The sequence below is a fragment of the Labrus mixtus genome, chromosome 23, assembly GCF_963584025.1.
Source record: "Labrus mixtus chromosome 23, fLabMix1.1, whole genome shotgun sequence".
NCBI classification, from domain to species: domain Eukaryota; kingdom Metazoa; phylum Chordata; class Actinopteri; order Labriformes; family Labridae; genus Labrus; species Labrus mixtus.
Window position 1 is genome coordinate 14,241,786 of NC_083634.1, and position 14,805 is coordinate 14,256,590.

General features: G+C 38.3%; 2 protein-coding genes and 1 non-coding gene across 4 annotated transcripts; 1 reads left to right on the forward strand and 2 right to left on the reverse strand.

Annotated features, from left to right (window-relative positions):
• Window positions 1-337: 337 nt before the first annotated feature.
• Window positions 338-4,811, forward strand: tmem179ba (transmembrane protein 179Ba). 2 transcript variants are annotated; one of them, XM_061030959.1, is made up of 6 exons: window positions 338-470; window positions 1,046-1,161; window positions 2,081-2,277; window positions 2,688-2,825; window positions 3,267-3,345; window positions 3,588-4,811. In XM_061030959.1, exons 2-6 carry the CDS (start codon window positions 1,066-1,068, stop codon window positions 3,777-3,779), a joined length of 702 nt encoding a protein of 233 aa, XP_060886942.1. In that variant the 5' UTR covers window positions 338-470; window positions 1,046-1,065; the 3' UTR covers window positions 3,780-4,811. The 2 variants fall into 2 exon arrangements, with proteins under 2 accessions (XP_060886942.1, XP_060886941.1); XM_061030958.1 differs by having other exon boundaries at window positions 348-503.
• On the reverse strand, window positions 3,967-4,048 carry trnas-gcu (transfer RNA serine (anticodon GCU)). The gene has a single exon. It is a non-coding gene; the product is annotated as a tRNA-Ser (tRNA).
• A 3,573-nt stretch (window positions 4,812-8,384) lies between the features above and the next one.
• On the reverse strand, window positions 8,385-13,706 carry brms1 (BRMS1 transcriptional repressor and anoikis regulator). Its single transcript, XM_061030961.1, has 10 exons — window positions 13,574-13,706; window positions 10,900-11,130; window positions 10,702-10,792; window positions 10,488-10,615; window positions 9,883-9,962; window positions 9,705-9,801; window positions 9,101-9,190; window positions 8,801-8,865; window positions 8,628-8,667; window positions 8,385-8,524 (listed from the first exon to the last, which is right to left on the reverse strand). The coding sequence occupies exons 2-10, from the start codon at window positions 11,126-11,128 to the stop codon at window positions 8,517-8,519; spliced, it is 828 nt and encodes a 275-aa protein (XP_060886944.1). The 5' UTR covers window positions 11,129-11,130; window positions 13,574-13,706; the 3' UTR covers window positions 8,385-8,516.
• Window positions 13,707-14,805: the final 1,099 nt, after the last annotated feature.

The following is a 14,805-nucleotide window of genomic DNA, read 5'->3' on the forward strand; positions in this document are numbered from 1 at the left end:
TTTGCACCTCAGAAGTCTGTCAGTGCATTCTGCAGAGCATCTGCAAAGTGCAGAAGTGCATTAATGTTGATTATTATCATTTTTACATTTTGCTCACATCAATCAAAAGATGATGCTGCATCCATTTACACTCCTAGACAGTTCATTCCCACCGCTTTCATTTAATCTTAGTGTGTTATCAGTTCAAACCAGCTACTAACCCGAAGAAAATTGATGAATGGCAACCAGTGTGGAAGTCCCTCAACCCATCAGTGTGACAAATACACCATTTTTCCACACATTGATAAGCGGATATGTGGTGGAGCTAAAAAAAAAAACAAGCAGTAGCATATTGAAAGTCATATCAGGAGGGGATCTTGAAGGCAGGATTGTCGCTTCGAGCAACAGGACTTTTGAGCATGAGCTGAGTGAAGCCAACCAAAAAAAAAAAACAGCCAAAACAACAAGGGAAATCACAATCCAAATTAAAGGTGCGCCATTTGTGACACTAGAATAAAGATCGGGTGAGTTGTTGGGATCTTATTGGTTTCATCAGGCTTTATAGAACATTTTATACACAGACTATGACAATGCTTAGATCAGTAAAACTTTTTAATATTAGCCCTATTGTTTCTTAACATTTTGTTTTTCCTTTTTAAAACTACTATACGGCTGTATCTTAAGCCTACTATATTTTTTGCTTTATCCACACAAACTTTTCTTCAGGGTTTTCACTCACGGAGTTGTAAGCCTTATAGAAGCATGCCACTTCCGGAAATAAGCTTATGTATTAATTAATAATTTTACTGTAAAGATTATTGTCTGTGGGCTATGGCTATAAAACAATTCATCAGGGATTAAATTGACTTTATGATACTTGTCGACCCTGTTTCTGTAGGCTAACTGATTCTATAAATGCTCATTATTTTCACCTTGCCATCCCTAAGCTTACCACACAAACAATTTTGCGACTTTCCAATTAATCTAAAAAAAAATTACTTTGAAAATCTTAACCGGAAGCTTCGCATCTTATTGCGGCTGTCTTTGCACCGGTCCTTTCCCAAAGAGGAGCAGGGCTGCTGGACGATGGCATCAACGGGACTGCTGCTGCTGGAGTTGGGACTTTACGCCAGCTGTTTCGTCTGTGGGATCGTCACCGCCGCGTCCATCACCATAGTCCAGGTGACTTTACCGACAAATTACTAAAACAACCTTAACTTTCTTTTTTTTTTTATCTCCATCCTCTTCCGGGTAGAGAGATTTTTTTTTTTTAAAGTGCGTGTCTGTGCTAGAAAGTTTTTTAAAATTCATCAGAGAGACAGCCGATACCAAACATAATTCAATTGTTTATTGAAGGAATTTGTTCCACATTGTAAAAATAATCAGATTTTTCAATTTAACAATTGTTCTTCTGTTCAATTCATGTGCGCATATGGTCCCTTTGATAATTTGTTACGGCCGTTTCACGCTTTAAAACAACATAAAAACAATTGTTTTTTTTTATGGAAACAGTCATTAGAGTCAGTAGAAAAGATGAAAACAGTCATTAGAGTCAGTAGAAAAGATGAAAACAGTCATTAGAGTCAGTCGGACACATTGTTAAAAGCAGAGCGCTTTCACTTTCTTCTGGTTTTTTCAGGTTGAGTTTTTGTTCCAATTCAGTGAAACGCACTTCCTTTTTACAGACTGAAACTAAAACATCACAAAGAGCTGAAAACCGCACAGAAAAGGAACTTCAGTAGTGGACCATTTAAAAAAAAAAATCACTATCCTCACCATCAATCCTCTTTTAATAAACTCATCTTAATTATCAACCCGAGCCAAAAACACAAACAGGCCTAAATATTTAACTTCATGGTCTAAAAACTGTTTTTAACATTTTACTTTTTTAACATAAGGAAGAGAGGACAAACAAGTAATCACACAGTCATGTGTCCAGATACTGTTCTCATCATGTGACCAGATGGCCCTCGTGCCAAATTATTCTCTTAGCCTGTTTTTTTTTTAAAGTCAGATGTTGAAATGTGTGTGAGAGGACGTCTTCAGGCTTTTCAACACAGTTACAATGAATCATCTCTGTCTTTCTTTCTTTCCCTGTCAGGGTAATTTTGGCGGTCGGTGTATGCTTTATGGACTCGTCTCTTACAATGGATCAGCGAGCCTCATTGACGTCCAGTCCTCCAGCTCCTCCTCTCTGTGCTACTTTGTGTCGGCCATATCTGTCATGGTGGCAGTGGTGTGTTTCTCGTTGTCACTGTACTGGCTCTACAGTTTCTGCATCGACGGGGAGGTCAGAAGGTAACTGCACCCATGTGTTCATAAATATGTAGCTCACGTTTAAGCAAAACAATAGTTCCCCTGTAGTCTAATTTGGAATCATTGAGCTAGCCAAAATATTGGGTCAATACAATGTCCATCCAAAGAGCTGTGGTCTTATTATTCTACCAATGGAAATAGAAATAAGGGGCATAAGGCCCACACTTACAGAGGTAGGAACTCAAGTTGGGAAAAACCCGAAGCAGAAAAAACTGATGAAAAGAAGCCGCAAGTCATGCCACTAGAACTCTATTATATGTTCGATTCACTCGTTTGAGATCATTTCCTCGTTGCTCAGAGGTTTCTAAAGAACAATTTATTCTTTTAATTCCTATTTTCCATCGCTTTCATCAGTTCTCACGCTGCCTCTGTTTCGATTCTATTCTCCGCAGGGAGCGCATGTGGATGAACATGATCGTGATCGTGTGCGGCGCCTTCCTGTTCTTCCTGCTCATCACGGGGTGCATGCTGAAGATCGGACGCGACTCGCTCTGCCACTCGGTCATAACCAACGTCCCCAACATTACCAGGTGACGCATGAACAGAAACACACACACAAGTCATATCCACATCAGACAGTCTCATATGAAAAGTCAAACATGACATTTAAATTCAGCATTTGAAATGTGCTTGCAGTCAGTCTTTGACTTTGTCACTGCCTCATGTCACACATTAAACTTTTCTTCCTGTCAGTTAGAAGGCTCTTATTGCTTTCTCATAGCAAATGAAAACAGATGCATCTGTTGAAGTTTTCCCCTTATCATAAAAGTATACTCTACAAACATCGAGTTAGTCGATTTATAATCCTCAACATTTGATCATTTACTTTGAATCTCTTCAATCTAAGTGATTTTTTGTTGATGATTATGAAAGAATCCTGGCAGCAGACCTTCCTATTTACTGATTGATTGAAACTAAAAAAAACAACCTAAAAAAGCTTTCTAACATGTCACCTATTTTTGTCTCTGTAGCTGTGAGGAGGCCCAGACCAGGCAGTGGGTCAGTCCACTCAAAGGAGGACGCTTCTACAACAGTCTGTACAAAGCAGAGGTCAGTAGGCTTGATTCCGTTTTGTCATTTAAAGTCGACAACGATCAAATGACTGTTTCTTGTAGCTCTGAAGAATAAATCAATCAGAATGTTTTAGTGACTTAAAGTTCTTTATTTCCCTCTTTAATTATTAAGTATCTTTTAAGAATGATCGGTTCCTAAACAAGCTTTCTTGTGGAGTGAAATTTGCTTTAATGTGTCTTTAAGTCAAGAGAAAAAATGATTTGTTGTCTCCCTCTCAGACGGCAGTGTGGGTCAACTTCTTCTTCTGGCTCATCATCGGTGGTCTGGTGTTTATTCAGAGGCGCCAGAGTTCAGGGTCAAAGGTCATTGCCGGAGGGTTTGGCGGACCAGCTGGAGGGCTTTTTGGCGACCCGGGAGTGACGGCTGCAGAGACGGAGCCCTTTTTCAACCGACCCGCGCGGCCACAGTGAGGACACGGTTCACAGGTTACTTACAAAAAACAACATGGTAATGTGGGAAATAGGTCAAGTCCTTCATTAGACGCAGCTTTGTATTTTCAGGAGGCAGAGTGAATACTAACGCCGTATCATCAGGTCACACGTGAAACATTTTAGCAGTATTCATTTTGCCACTACATCAGAGTTAAAACATACCACCCGACGAGGATGGGATTCGAACCCACGCGTGCAGAGCACAATGGATTAGCAGTCCATCGCCTTAACCACTCGGCCACCTCGTCACATAGATGTTGGTCAATAGAAGAAAACAAAAAGTGCCTCCTTAAGTCTGTCAACACTGACTGTCTACACAAACAAAAGCTAGATGTTCCTGTTTCCCACATTTACAAAGTTACCAAAGCCATCGCGACACCTGACTACTGCATCACTGTTGTTTACATAACCAAGACATGGGAGAAAGTCTGTTTTAGACATGTATGTTTTTATTTCATTAGTGCGCTCATATTTTGTATTTGGGATGTGATTGTGAATGGCAGATGTTTTTATACACAAAGACATTTTTCACTCATCTTACATTTCCAAATCGTTTTGCCACATTTCTTAAAAGAGTTCAAAAGAAAACTACGAGTCATTTTAAAATGAAGTAAGTGTCTAAATGTTAGTGCGTCCTTTGGCATCATGTAGAAACACAGTTTAAGATTTTTTGTAACTCTTAAAGTTTGCTCTTTGTCTCCTTATTTCCAAACAGTTTCCTTTTTTTTTTTTTACTACGTTTTCAGTGACATTGAATGCCTCCCCCGCGCCAAACGGTTGTTTTTCTAACCTAGTTGACCGCTATTGTGTATCAGTTTCATTTCTGACAAGCAGTCATGTTCTACTCTGTGAAGCAGAAGAGCAGCACTTCTATTTGCATGGAAACAATTTAGTTTGTCCTGTTAGGGTCATGACAATACAGTAAAGCCAACATACCGGAAAATGTACTCAATTGTGCTTAAAATGTCTAAATGGTACAAAGAATGAGGAATGGTCCCTCTGCTGTTTCAACTGTTTCAATTTCACTTCTTTTTTTTTTTTTTAACCCTTTAACAATTGAATGATCTACTGACCTCCATGTTCATTTTTGGAAGTTGTCTTTGTCTTGTATTTATGATGTTTTTTTCATTTAACATGGTTTTTTTTATTTTTATTTCTTTGTCTGAAAACGTTTGTGTTTTCATCTTTGACTGTTCAGTTTTTACATAGGACCAAAAAATACTTTAAACAAAAACATGTTGTGTGATTTTTCTTAAGACATGCAGCACTTGGTATGAAGCAAATCTGCAGTGTACACCAATAAACCAAAGAGTTGAAACACAACAAACTTCTGTGTCTGCTGCTTTTTTTGTTAGAAAGGGATTTGTTTCATGGGAAAAAAAGATATGTTGAACTATGTCTCCCTCTGCTGGCTGATAGTGAGCACAGCCTAATTTGTAATATTTACATTGTGTTTATGTGCCCAGTTCACTTATTCATGTCAGATTGCTGTTATTCGATGATCTCCACGGTCAAAAGTGATTTGGAAGAAGTCATATTATGCACCATCATTTTATTACTGTGGTGACTTACTGTGTTAGTATCTTCCACAGATTGAAGCCTGCAGTATAAACCTCTTAATAGTTTGATTCTCTTTCTGTGTTCCTGTATTCCAATACAACTGTAGTCCTTCAAATGTTTTTATGAAAATGATATATTATATTGTCCAATCATATCCAAGTGATAAACAGCAGTGATTGAGGACAAAGTATTCTCTCCAGCAGGGGCTCATTTGTTGTATCGAACAAACTAAAGGGTCAATCTGTGCACTGCAGGTAAATGATGAAATACTCAAACTGAGCGTGTCTATACAGTACGTAAATGAATTACTCGCAGTTCAAAATAGACAGAACGAGCTTACTCTTGTGACTACAACATGACTTTCCCTTTTCTTAACAGCTTAATCTCCGTGGATTACCTGACCCGGCTCAAGCTTTGAGCCAGACCGCAGAGATAACCGACCAGGCGACGTACAGTAGGGAGGACGGTGAAGGAACAGCAGACAGATGTGTAAGGAAAACTGAGAAAAAAAAATACAAGAATACTGGGAAGAAGTACTGTTAACTCCTTTTCAACGAAGAGGAAGTCTGAAAAAAAAAAGAAAAGAAAAAGGACAACCAGGAGGGGGAGAGCGCTCTGGAGGACATCAAGGACTGTCTGCATCTTGACTGTCAGAAGACGACCTCAAAGCTTGTGATAAATCTGACTTTAGAGCCCGTGGTAAGACTTTTTCACCTCCTTTTTGGTCGCAATGAATAGAAATAACGAGCTTGAATAAGTGAACTGGGGCTGAATGGTGGGATGGGGATAAAAGAGCAGTGGACACTGTAGACTCGGCTAAGCTATGATAAGCCTCTTAAAGCTACTTCACACCACACAGATCAAATGTTCTGTTTTAAACCTGTTGATCTGTGCTGGACTTCTGACTACAACCTGTTGATTCAGTGTCTCTGCTTTTCAGGCTGAAGAGCTTAACAGATGGTACATTACCATAGAGAACAGAACTCAGTCAAACAAACATAAGTCTCTACTTTCTTGCATCTGACTGCTAAGATCTAATTAGATAATATATTTGACTAATTTTTCACCTTGACCTCCATCCATCCTCTGGTCCGTGCACAGGACATGTCTCAGGATCAGTGTGAATCCGTGGCAGTGAGCGTGGAGTCCCTCCTGAAGGACGCCAAGAGGATGCAGGTGCAGTGCCGCGAGCGCAGCGAGCAGCTCTCCATGGCCGCCACGCAGCTGAGGGTGGAGTCGGCGGCCCTCAGGGAGCAGTGCGAGGCCTCCCAGCTCGACATGGCCCGCATCCGCCGGCAGCTGGATGAGCTGATGGACACCAAAGCCGCCTTCGAAGCCAGGGAGAGGCAGGCACGTAAACTCAGCAAGCAGCTGTGAGCAGACGAGGAAAAGAGTGGGGGGAAAAAAAAGCGATGTCATGAACTGTTGTTGTGGTGGATGCATCATTTAAAGAAAACATGCAAATAAAAAGGATGCACTCTGAAACAAGCCTCAACTTAAAAAGGGTACTTGAGATATGGTGTCTACTTTGGACACTAACAAATGATCCCAGAATGCATTTCAGGACAGGAAACAGTTGAGGATAGCCAACTCGGTTCGACGTTTGACATCAGAGTAACCTTTCTGACCTTTTCTGTGTAGTAATAATAAACACCTGTGTCTGTGGTTAGTCAGGGAAACAAAGAACTAAGCACTTTATTAATGGTCACAGCTTGTTTTTGCAGTTTTGTGTAACAGACATGTATGCACTATAGTGTCATCTTTCCCCTGTCAATTTAAATAGCAAATAAACAATGTCAAAAGTGCTCCTGTTATTTTCAAGCATTTTCTGTCCTCTTCCTTGAACTTGACTTCCACACTTCTTTTATTCTGAGTTAATATAAACTCAGTGTTGTACTCTATAATATTGTTCATGTTAAATGGCTAATGGTTTTTCTATTATAGTGGTAATTTGCTTTTTCCTATAATATTATTGTAGTCTACTTTTTCCTTATTATATTATAGAATTAGCCTTTATTTTTATTTGATATACTTTATTAATCCTGCGAGTGGAAATGACTTTTACACTCTGTTGTTGAGTCATGCTGCACACACGCACACACGCACAAACAGGATCCTCTGGACATGCACTAATGGAGAGGTGAACATGAGAGTGCCCGAGCGCCGTTGGGGCCATTGGTGCCTTGCTCACGGGGAAACTCAGCAGTGCTCAGATAGTTCCAGACTGAATTGAAAGATTGAAATGAATGTGGCAAAAGGTCCGCCCTGAAAACAGAAACTCTACAGCGCTCGGAACGAATCAGAGGATTCACACAGGAGGAGAAACCGTTCCACTGCATTCAACGTGAGAGGCTTTCTAGTGCGGGAAAGTTCATAAAAATATCTGCACAAAAAGAGACAAATAAAGATGCAGGAGGAGCAAAGGTTCTGCTACAAGCACTGATCAACAACCTTTAACTGTACACAACACCTGCACATGCTAATTTACAAAGCCATATATGGTGTGGATGAATATCACATTTGTTGCTATCATTGCTCTTTTTGATTTTAGTGAACTACATATTCACAAGTCAGCTTATGTGAGAACAAAATACAATTTAATTCAGCATTTTACTCAAAGTAAAATGGCATAAAAAAAGAATATTTTAGAGCTGGTTACCTTAATATAGTCGGTCTTGCCAAAGAGTTAATTTTAATATAAAACGTTTTTTAACCTGGAGCAGGAATGATGTCGTGCAAACACACAAAAAAAACCCACAGAGACCAAAAGAGAACCAGAGGAAGAAGCAAAACGTTCTGTCACAAAAGATTAAAATTTTAATCCACATTATAAATCATTCTATAAATACATGGTTGTCATATTATTAAGAACTTCTTTTAAATAGCAATAGATAAACACGAAGAGGAGTGCCGGGGTAAAAAGCTAAAAAAAACAAAAAACAACACACAACACAGTAAGTCTGCTGAGTTCAGCCAGGGAGACAAAACCTGAACTGTTAGTGGGAATAGTTGGGAATGTGTGTGTGTGTGTGTGTGTGTGTGTGTGTGTGTGTGTGTGTGTGTGTGTGTGTGTGTGTGTGTGTGTGTGTGTGTGTGTGTGTGTGTGTGTTCAGTTTGGTTTCTTTGCAGCTGGTCTTCAATAAGTTGCTCCTATTATCACCGCTCTGAAAGACAAAACAGAAAGGCTTACAGAAAAGAAACTGTGTGTCTGTATGTTCATGTATGTACACAGTAAATACACACACGTCTGGAGGTAGGAACACTTACTTTCAACTTTCTTCTTTAGTGGTGTGAGAGCTGTTTTTGCCTACAAAACACACAAAGGCCAAGTTACCAAAAATACATTTGTAAATATGGTATATTTAGCAGGGGTTATTTGTGGGAGAGCATGTCGATGTGTATTTGTCAGATAAGTAGGAACAAAGCTACTCCTTTGTTACCTTCTTGATAGCCGCCCAGTCTTCCAGGATGTCGATGTCCCTCAACATGTAGACGATGAAAGGCCCTATGGGACACAGAGGGAGAGCTCATAAAGTATCTGTTGGCATCAAACTCCAGCTCACAGACAAAGCCTGACAAAAGTTAAATAAACTCATTCTGTGTGTGTCACAGGAAGAGAACAATTTCAGATCACAGAGGAACAGCTGGACAACAACTTGAATGTACAAGAAGACGTTTCTGAGAAATGGTAGGATGTCAGTGAGACCAGAGCCGGGCGACCTAATCTAACAAAGTCTCACCTGAAACCAGAGCTACTTTCTTTTTCCTCTCCGACCGACCCAGCTGGTTCTTTCTTTTACACTTCTTGCTCCTCACCTCATCACTCCATTCTGAAATTCAAGAGAAACAATATTTCATCACCTGTCTCGTTGTTCAAATAATACACACTCTTCTGTAAATAGCAGAATCCTAGCTCGCTGTTTTAGCCATTTGAAGGTCATACACAACAACATAATAATTTCAAGCAATAATCAATAACAAGTCAGCTGTCAGTTACAGTGACTGAAATAAAATTGTCTGCAGCTCTCTAAATGGCAGCAAACAGAAAAAAATAAACATTTTGTGCCTACATGCAAGTTTGCAACCCTTGTATTGGGAAGGAGAATTCCTTCCTGCATATCCCATATACTCTTTTGGAAAGCGTTTAGAGATAACACTTGTTTTGCATTGGGGCTATACAAATAATGATTGTTTGATTGATGATTGTTCTGCATGCATACTCAACCACAAAGTACTTAGCATCATTAGTGCGGTGTCAAGAGTATGGTGAGTAATCGCTAGAATTCTACTATTTTATTATCTAAATCAAGGCGATTTATAATGATTAACACAACTATGACGTACCTGAGGTGATGTCAACATTCTGTCTGTCCTCCTCCAGGCGTCTTATCTTCTCCAGCAGTTCTGTCTTCATGGCATCAAACAGCAACGTCCGCTCGCTCTGCACAACACATCCATGCATTAGTCCACTGGCTAAAGAGTGAGTTCCCCCGTCTCGTATGAACCGGGTGTTGTGTATTACCTCCAGGTGCTGCTTTGCTCCCTGTAGTTCACATTCGTGTTTGTGTTTGATCACCTGCAGACACAGCTCCCTGTACACTCCTGTACAGAGACAGACAGATAGACAGACGGACACCATCGAGGATATTTTTAGACTTTCTCTGCTTCTCCTATTAGTCACTCTTTGAAGCAGATCCATAAAGATAGTGACATCATACATCTTGTTTATCTAATACAGCTCATTAAAACATTTTTTATTTCAGGTAAGCCTTCACTATATGAGGATGTGCAAGAACAATGTTTGATATTGTGTTGACTACATATCTGCTGACTACTTTGCTATTATGTAAAATTTACTATAAAATTTAATTTACTATTTTTTTTTTACATTCAGTGTGGGTTGGTTTCTCTTAATCCAGGCAAAGACATGCAAGTCTGTTGAACAGCTCCACCAAGTGGCCATGTGTCATACCATACTAATAAACTGTACAGTAGGCGTCAATATTTTTATAGAACTCTATGTTTTGTATATGTTGTGTATTTTGTGTAAAGGCAAAAACACAATGCTGCTGCTGTGGTCAGAGTAACTTCTTACACTTCACAATGAGAACACTGTGTTCTACTTACCGGCCACCTGAGTCCGTATCTGCATGCTGTTCTGTAGTGCAGCCAGCGGTTCTCGATATTCTCCGGCCTTCCCTGTTAGCACCTCGTCCAGTTTCACCTTCACCTGGTTCAGCCGCTCCCGAAACAACCTGCAAAATAAGCAGCTCAATAGACGAACCACACCACATGGAGGTAAGAGTAGATCTTCTTGACACCTTCCTCTTTCAAAACCTACTTCTCTTTCAGCTCCTGGAATTGTTTTTCCAGATCCGACATCTCATCCAGACATTCTCCTCTCCTCCGCTCGCAGTCTTCATCATCCATCTCTTCACAGAGAACAGAGACAGCAACAATTAAAAAAATAAATAATAATAATCACAGTATCTCCCTTAGTGCAGTTGGAAGACTTTTAAGTGGGGACACTTTGGTTTACCTGAACTCTCCTCCTCTTCTTCCTCCTCCTCCTCTTCCTCCTCCTCACTCTCATCCAGATCGCTGTCCCTCTCCTCTGTGCTCTCCTCCATAGTCTCTTCTTCACCACCTCCTCCTCCTCTGTTATTCTCTCTAGGTTGCTCCAAGTCTCCGTTGGCTTCTGGGAGTTGTGACTCTCCTTCTGCCTCCATCTCCTCCTCTGGCTCCCTCACAGGGGGTTGCGCAGGCATGGCTGGCTACGAAACATGCAAACAACATATGAATTCAAATTGAGTTATCTTTCCCTCTGTTAATAAGTTGCACTATATATTGTGTTAAGGTGCCGTTTACTACCACAATGTGTCAAGTTCTTTAAATTTAAGTGGTGCAGTGAACTTAAAGTCAAACATAAAACTGCAGATAACAACCTACATTTTATTCTAAACCATTGCAGAATTAAAAAAAAAGCATCCGAGTCATTCTTTTAAACACAATTTTAGTTTCACATTGCTTATTAATGTCCTGACTTAGAGATATAAAATGTAGTGTTACATGAGCATGAATTGGCTTTCATATCACAATTACAATATTTCGCAAGAGATACACAAAACATCTGTAAAAAATCCAATAAGTTAGGTTAATTGACATGGGTTTACTAAGGTAGTAGCATCTATTTTTAGATAAGTCATTATTGACTTGCTTTTATGTGATTTCTCCTTTAAAGATGTATCCCTTCCTTTTATTAATTTTATTGCTTTTAACCTTTTTATCTTTCTCTTCTTTAAATGTATCCCTTCCTGTATTCATTTTACTGCTCTTAGTCTTTTTAAATTCCTACTCCTTTTATCATTTAACTCTTCAGCTCTCTGTTGCTTTATTCATTTAACCAATGTCCCGTTTAGCCCTTCTTTTATCTTCATTCTGTGTTTACAGCCTGGGATGTGACGTCGTCCCACTCTCCCTCAATTTTAATTTCGTTCTCTCCTGATTGATTTTAAACTAATTTTCCTTCACTGTACTGAACTGCCTCTCCATACCTGCCTGTTGACTCCATATTATTCCTGTTATTTGCATTTTTTTAAATAATTTTGCCCTCTCTGTTGATGTTTTGCTGTATTTGCTCTGTCTGTCACAGCACTTTGTAAACATTTGTTTTTAAAGGTGCTATATAAATAAAGATATTATTATTTTCACATTTTATATATATTTCAGTTTCTTCAGATCATTCAGTACTGCAGCAGAAATAATATGCCTTTAACACACTGGCACTGATATGTGTTGATTGACTTGTTTAGTTGCTGCTCATTATGGCTGAAGTTGATAAGTGACAGAAACGCAGCTTGGTTACAAGGGACACAATATTTAAAACACGGTGAAGCAGTCTTTTCCGTAGTTTTATGGTGAATTGAAGCCAAATGTGCTCACATGTGTTCACTTGTGTTACCATATTTAAATGACTGTGTGGAAGTATGGGGCAACACCTACAAAACCACCTTACACCTGAGGATCTGGTAGAATTTAATTGCACAAATAATGTATAAAGCAAAAAATAAACTGTTACCTGTAAACATACAAAAACTGTTCAAAGACAGAGAGGGGGGTTATAACTTTAGAGGGAAACTAAACTAGAAACAGCATTTTAAAAAGTATGTGTATTTCCATTTGTGGGGTGGTTTTGTGGAACGGTCTTGACGAAACAATTAATGCAATTTTAAAAAATGTACAACAGATATATCTTTGAAAAGTACAGAAATGACTAAGGCGAATGTAAATCTCACAGCTGTTAATTTTTTTGTTTTGTTCTGTTTTTCTTAATAGCTCGATTGGAGTATTTTTTTGTATTGTCCGTTTATTTTATTTTATTGGATTTTGCATTTGTTAATGGTGAAGAATGGGGGTAGGACTTGACAAGCCTAGGCTTCTTCCTATCCCTTTTCGAACGAGTCAAATGTGTATTATATTGAAATAGGCTTTTTATTTTTTTTTAATGATACAGATTTTTTATTTTTTATTATTTGTTTATTCATTTTCATCTATTTTTTAATGGTTCGAAATAAATAAAATTATAATATAATAAATAATATATAATATAAATAATAAAATCTAAACATAGTAACAGTGATAAGCCCGCGGGCGGGACGTCGAGCTACCTTATGGCTTCAACACCTCAGTCAAGCCAGTTTCAAACAACACGACACAAAACCGGAAACGACTGGACTATTCTTATTAAAGAGCAACAACTACAAAACAAAAACAACAACAAATGGTCTCGTTTGTTAGAAGCGCTTTATGGCGAACAAATACAAATAAATAAAAAAAAGGTTGAAAAAAGTAATGTTTTTGTTTCATCACCGCGGGAGTACGTTCACTTTAACAAGCTTGACCACTGGTAGTTTCAGTGACGTCACACAGTAAGATGGTTAACGTTACGGACACAAATTGAAACAAAAACTGAATCTAGGGCATGTTTTAATCAACAGTGTGTTTACATATTTAACTGAAGATTCAGTCGATAATCGCTGTTGCACTTTCGTGTCAAATATTCGGCGAATAAAACAAAGTGACAAGTGCAACACTATCGTTAGCTAACGTTTTGAAATCCCCACAGCGAGTCTTCCGTGCAGCAGCCAGGCGATGCCGTGTTATCAAATACAGCACCTTCCCTTCAAATGGCAAGACAGAAGAGCCCGGCTTACCTTCTCCCGCTGCTCGCCTGTTCAAAGTTAAGGTTTCATTTCTTATATTTCCATTCTGAAAAGTACTTCCTCTTCACTTCAGCAGTCAGTTTGTTCGACACTTTCACAGACTACAACCCGGAGCTTCAGCCAATCAGCATCAAGCACTGCTGCTGTGCTGACCAATTGGAGCAACCATCACAAACCGAGCTTATCCAATCAAGATTGTTTCTCAGGTTTAGTGAACCAATCACGATTTAGTCTTTTGCTAAAACCCCCTACGTGAAATCCCGCGCATCTACGATTTTTTTCAATATATATAAAATATATAAATATATATATAAAATATATAAATATATAAATATATATATAAAATATAATATATATATATAATTATTATAATATATAGTATTATAATTATTATAATATATATATAAAAAATAATATATATATATATAAAAAATATATTTTACTATCCACTGTTTAGCGTGTACTATAATGTACTGTAGCCTACTGCACTGTACTGTACTGTACTGAACTATACTATAGTCAATACTGTCCATTTACAACTCTGTTTTTACACATTTACTTTTAATCTTCCATATTTAATCTTCCTATTTAAGACTAGTAATGCTTAGTTAAATCCTGGTTGATTATATTCCCATTCTTAGTTTTGATATTTTTAGTGCTTATTTACTTTGTATTTAATATTATATTATGTTTAGATTTGCTAATATTGTGGGGTTTTTTGCTCATATTGTGTGTTTGGACAACCTGCTGCTGTAACACCACAATTTCCCAGTTTGGGATCAATAAAGTAATTCTATTTTATTCTATTCTATAGTATCATGCCCTGTAATGTACTGTAGTCTACTGTACTATACCATGCACTGTTATGTACTGCACTGTACTGAACTGTACTATACTATCATGCACTGTAATGTACTCATCTGTACTATAATATCATTCAATGTAAAATAATGTACTGTACAATATAATATAAAGCAATACAATATTATTTAGTTTAGTTTATGTTTTTCTACATTGATAACCATGAACATCACTTTTGGTAATGTTTTACCTGTTGCCAAATCATGTAGATTATAATATCTAAGATATCTTTGAGAGTTTCATACTTTGATTCTCTGTCTCCCTGATAGGGTCGATAGTTTACCGATCAAAACATGAACACGAGGATTCAACTAGGCTGTGTAAGAGATGTCATGCTTCACATATTATGGTATACCTGTAGT

Bases quoted from the DNA above. Each gene is read 5' to 3' on its own strand.
- tmem179ba (XM_061030959.1), top strand. From the start codon at position 1,066: ATGGCATCAACGGGACTGCTGCTGCTGGAGTTGGGACTTTACGCCAGC. The intron at 1,162-2,080 runs GTGACTTTACCG...TTTCCCTGTCAG, and splicing joins CGTCCATCACCATAGTCCAG to GGTAATTTTGGCGGTCGGTG. The intron at 2,826-3,266 runs GTGACGCATGAA...TTGTCTCTGTAG, and splicing joins AACGTCCCCAACATTACCAG to CTGTGAGGAGGCCCAGACCA.
- brms1 (XM_061030961.1), bottom strand. From the start codon at position 11,128: ATGCCTGCGCAACCCCCTGTGAGGGAGCCAGAGGAGGAGATGGAGGCA. The intron at 10,616-10,701 runs GTAGGTTTTGAA...CTTATTTTGCAG, and splicing joins TTCCAGGAGCTGAAAGAGAA to GTTGTTTCGGGAGCGGCTGA. The intron at 8,866-9,100 runs GTGAGACTTTGT...TGTGTCCCATAG, and splicing joins GAAAGTAGCTCTGGTTTCAG to GGCCTTTCATCGTCTACATG.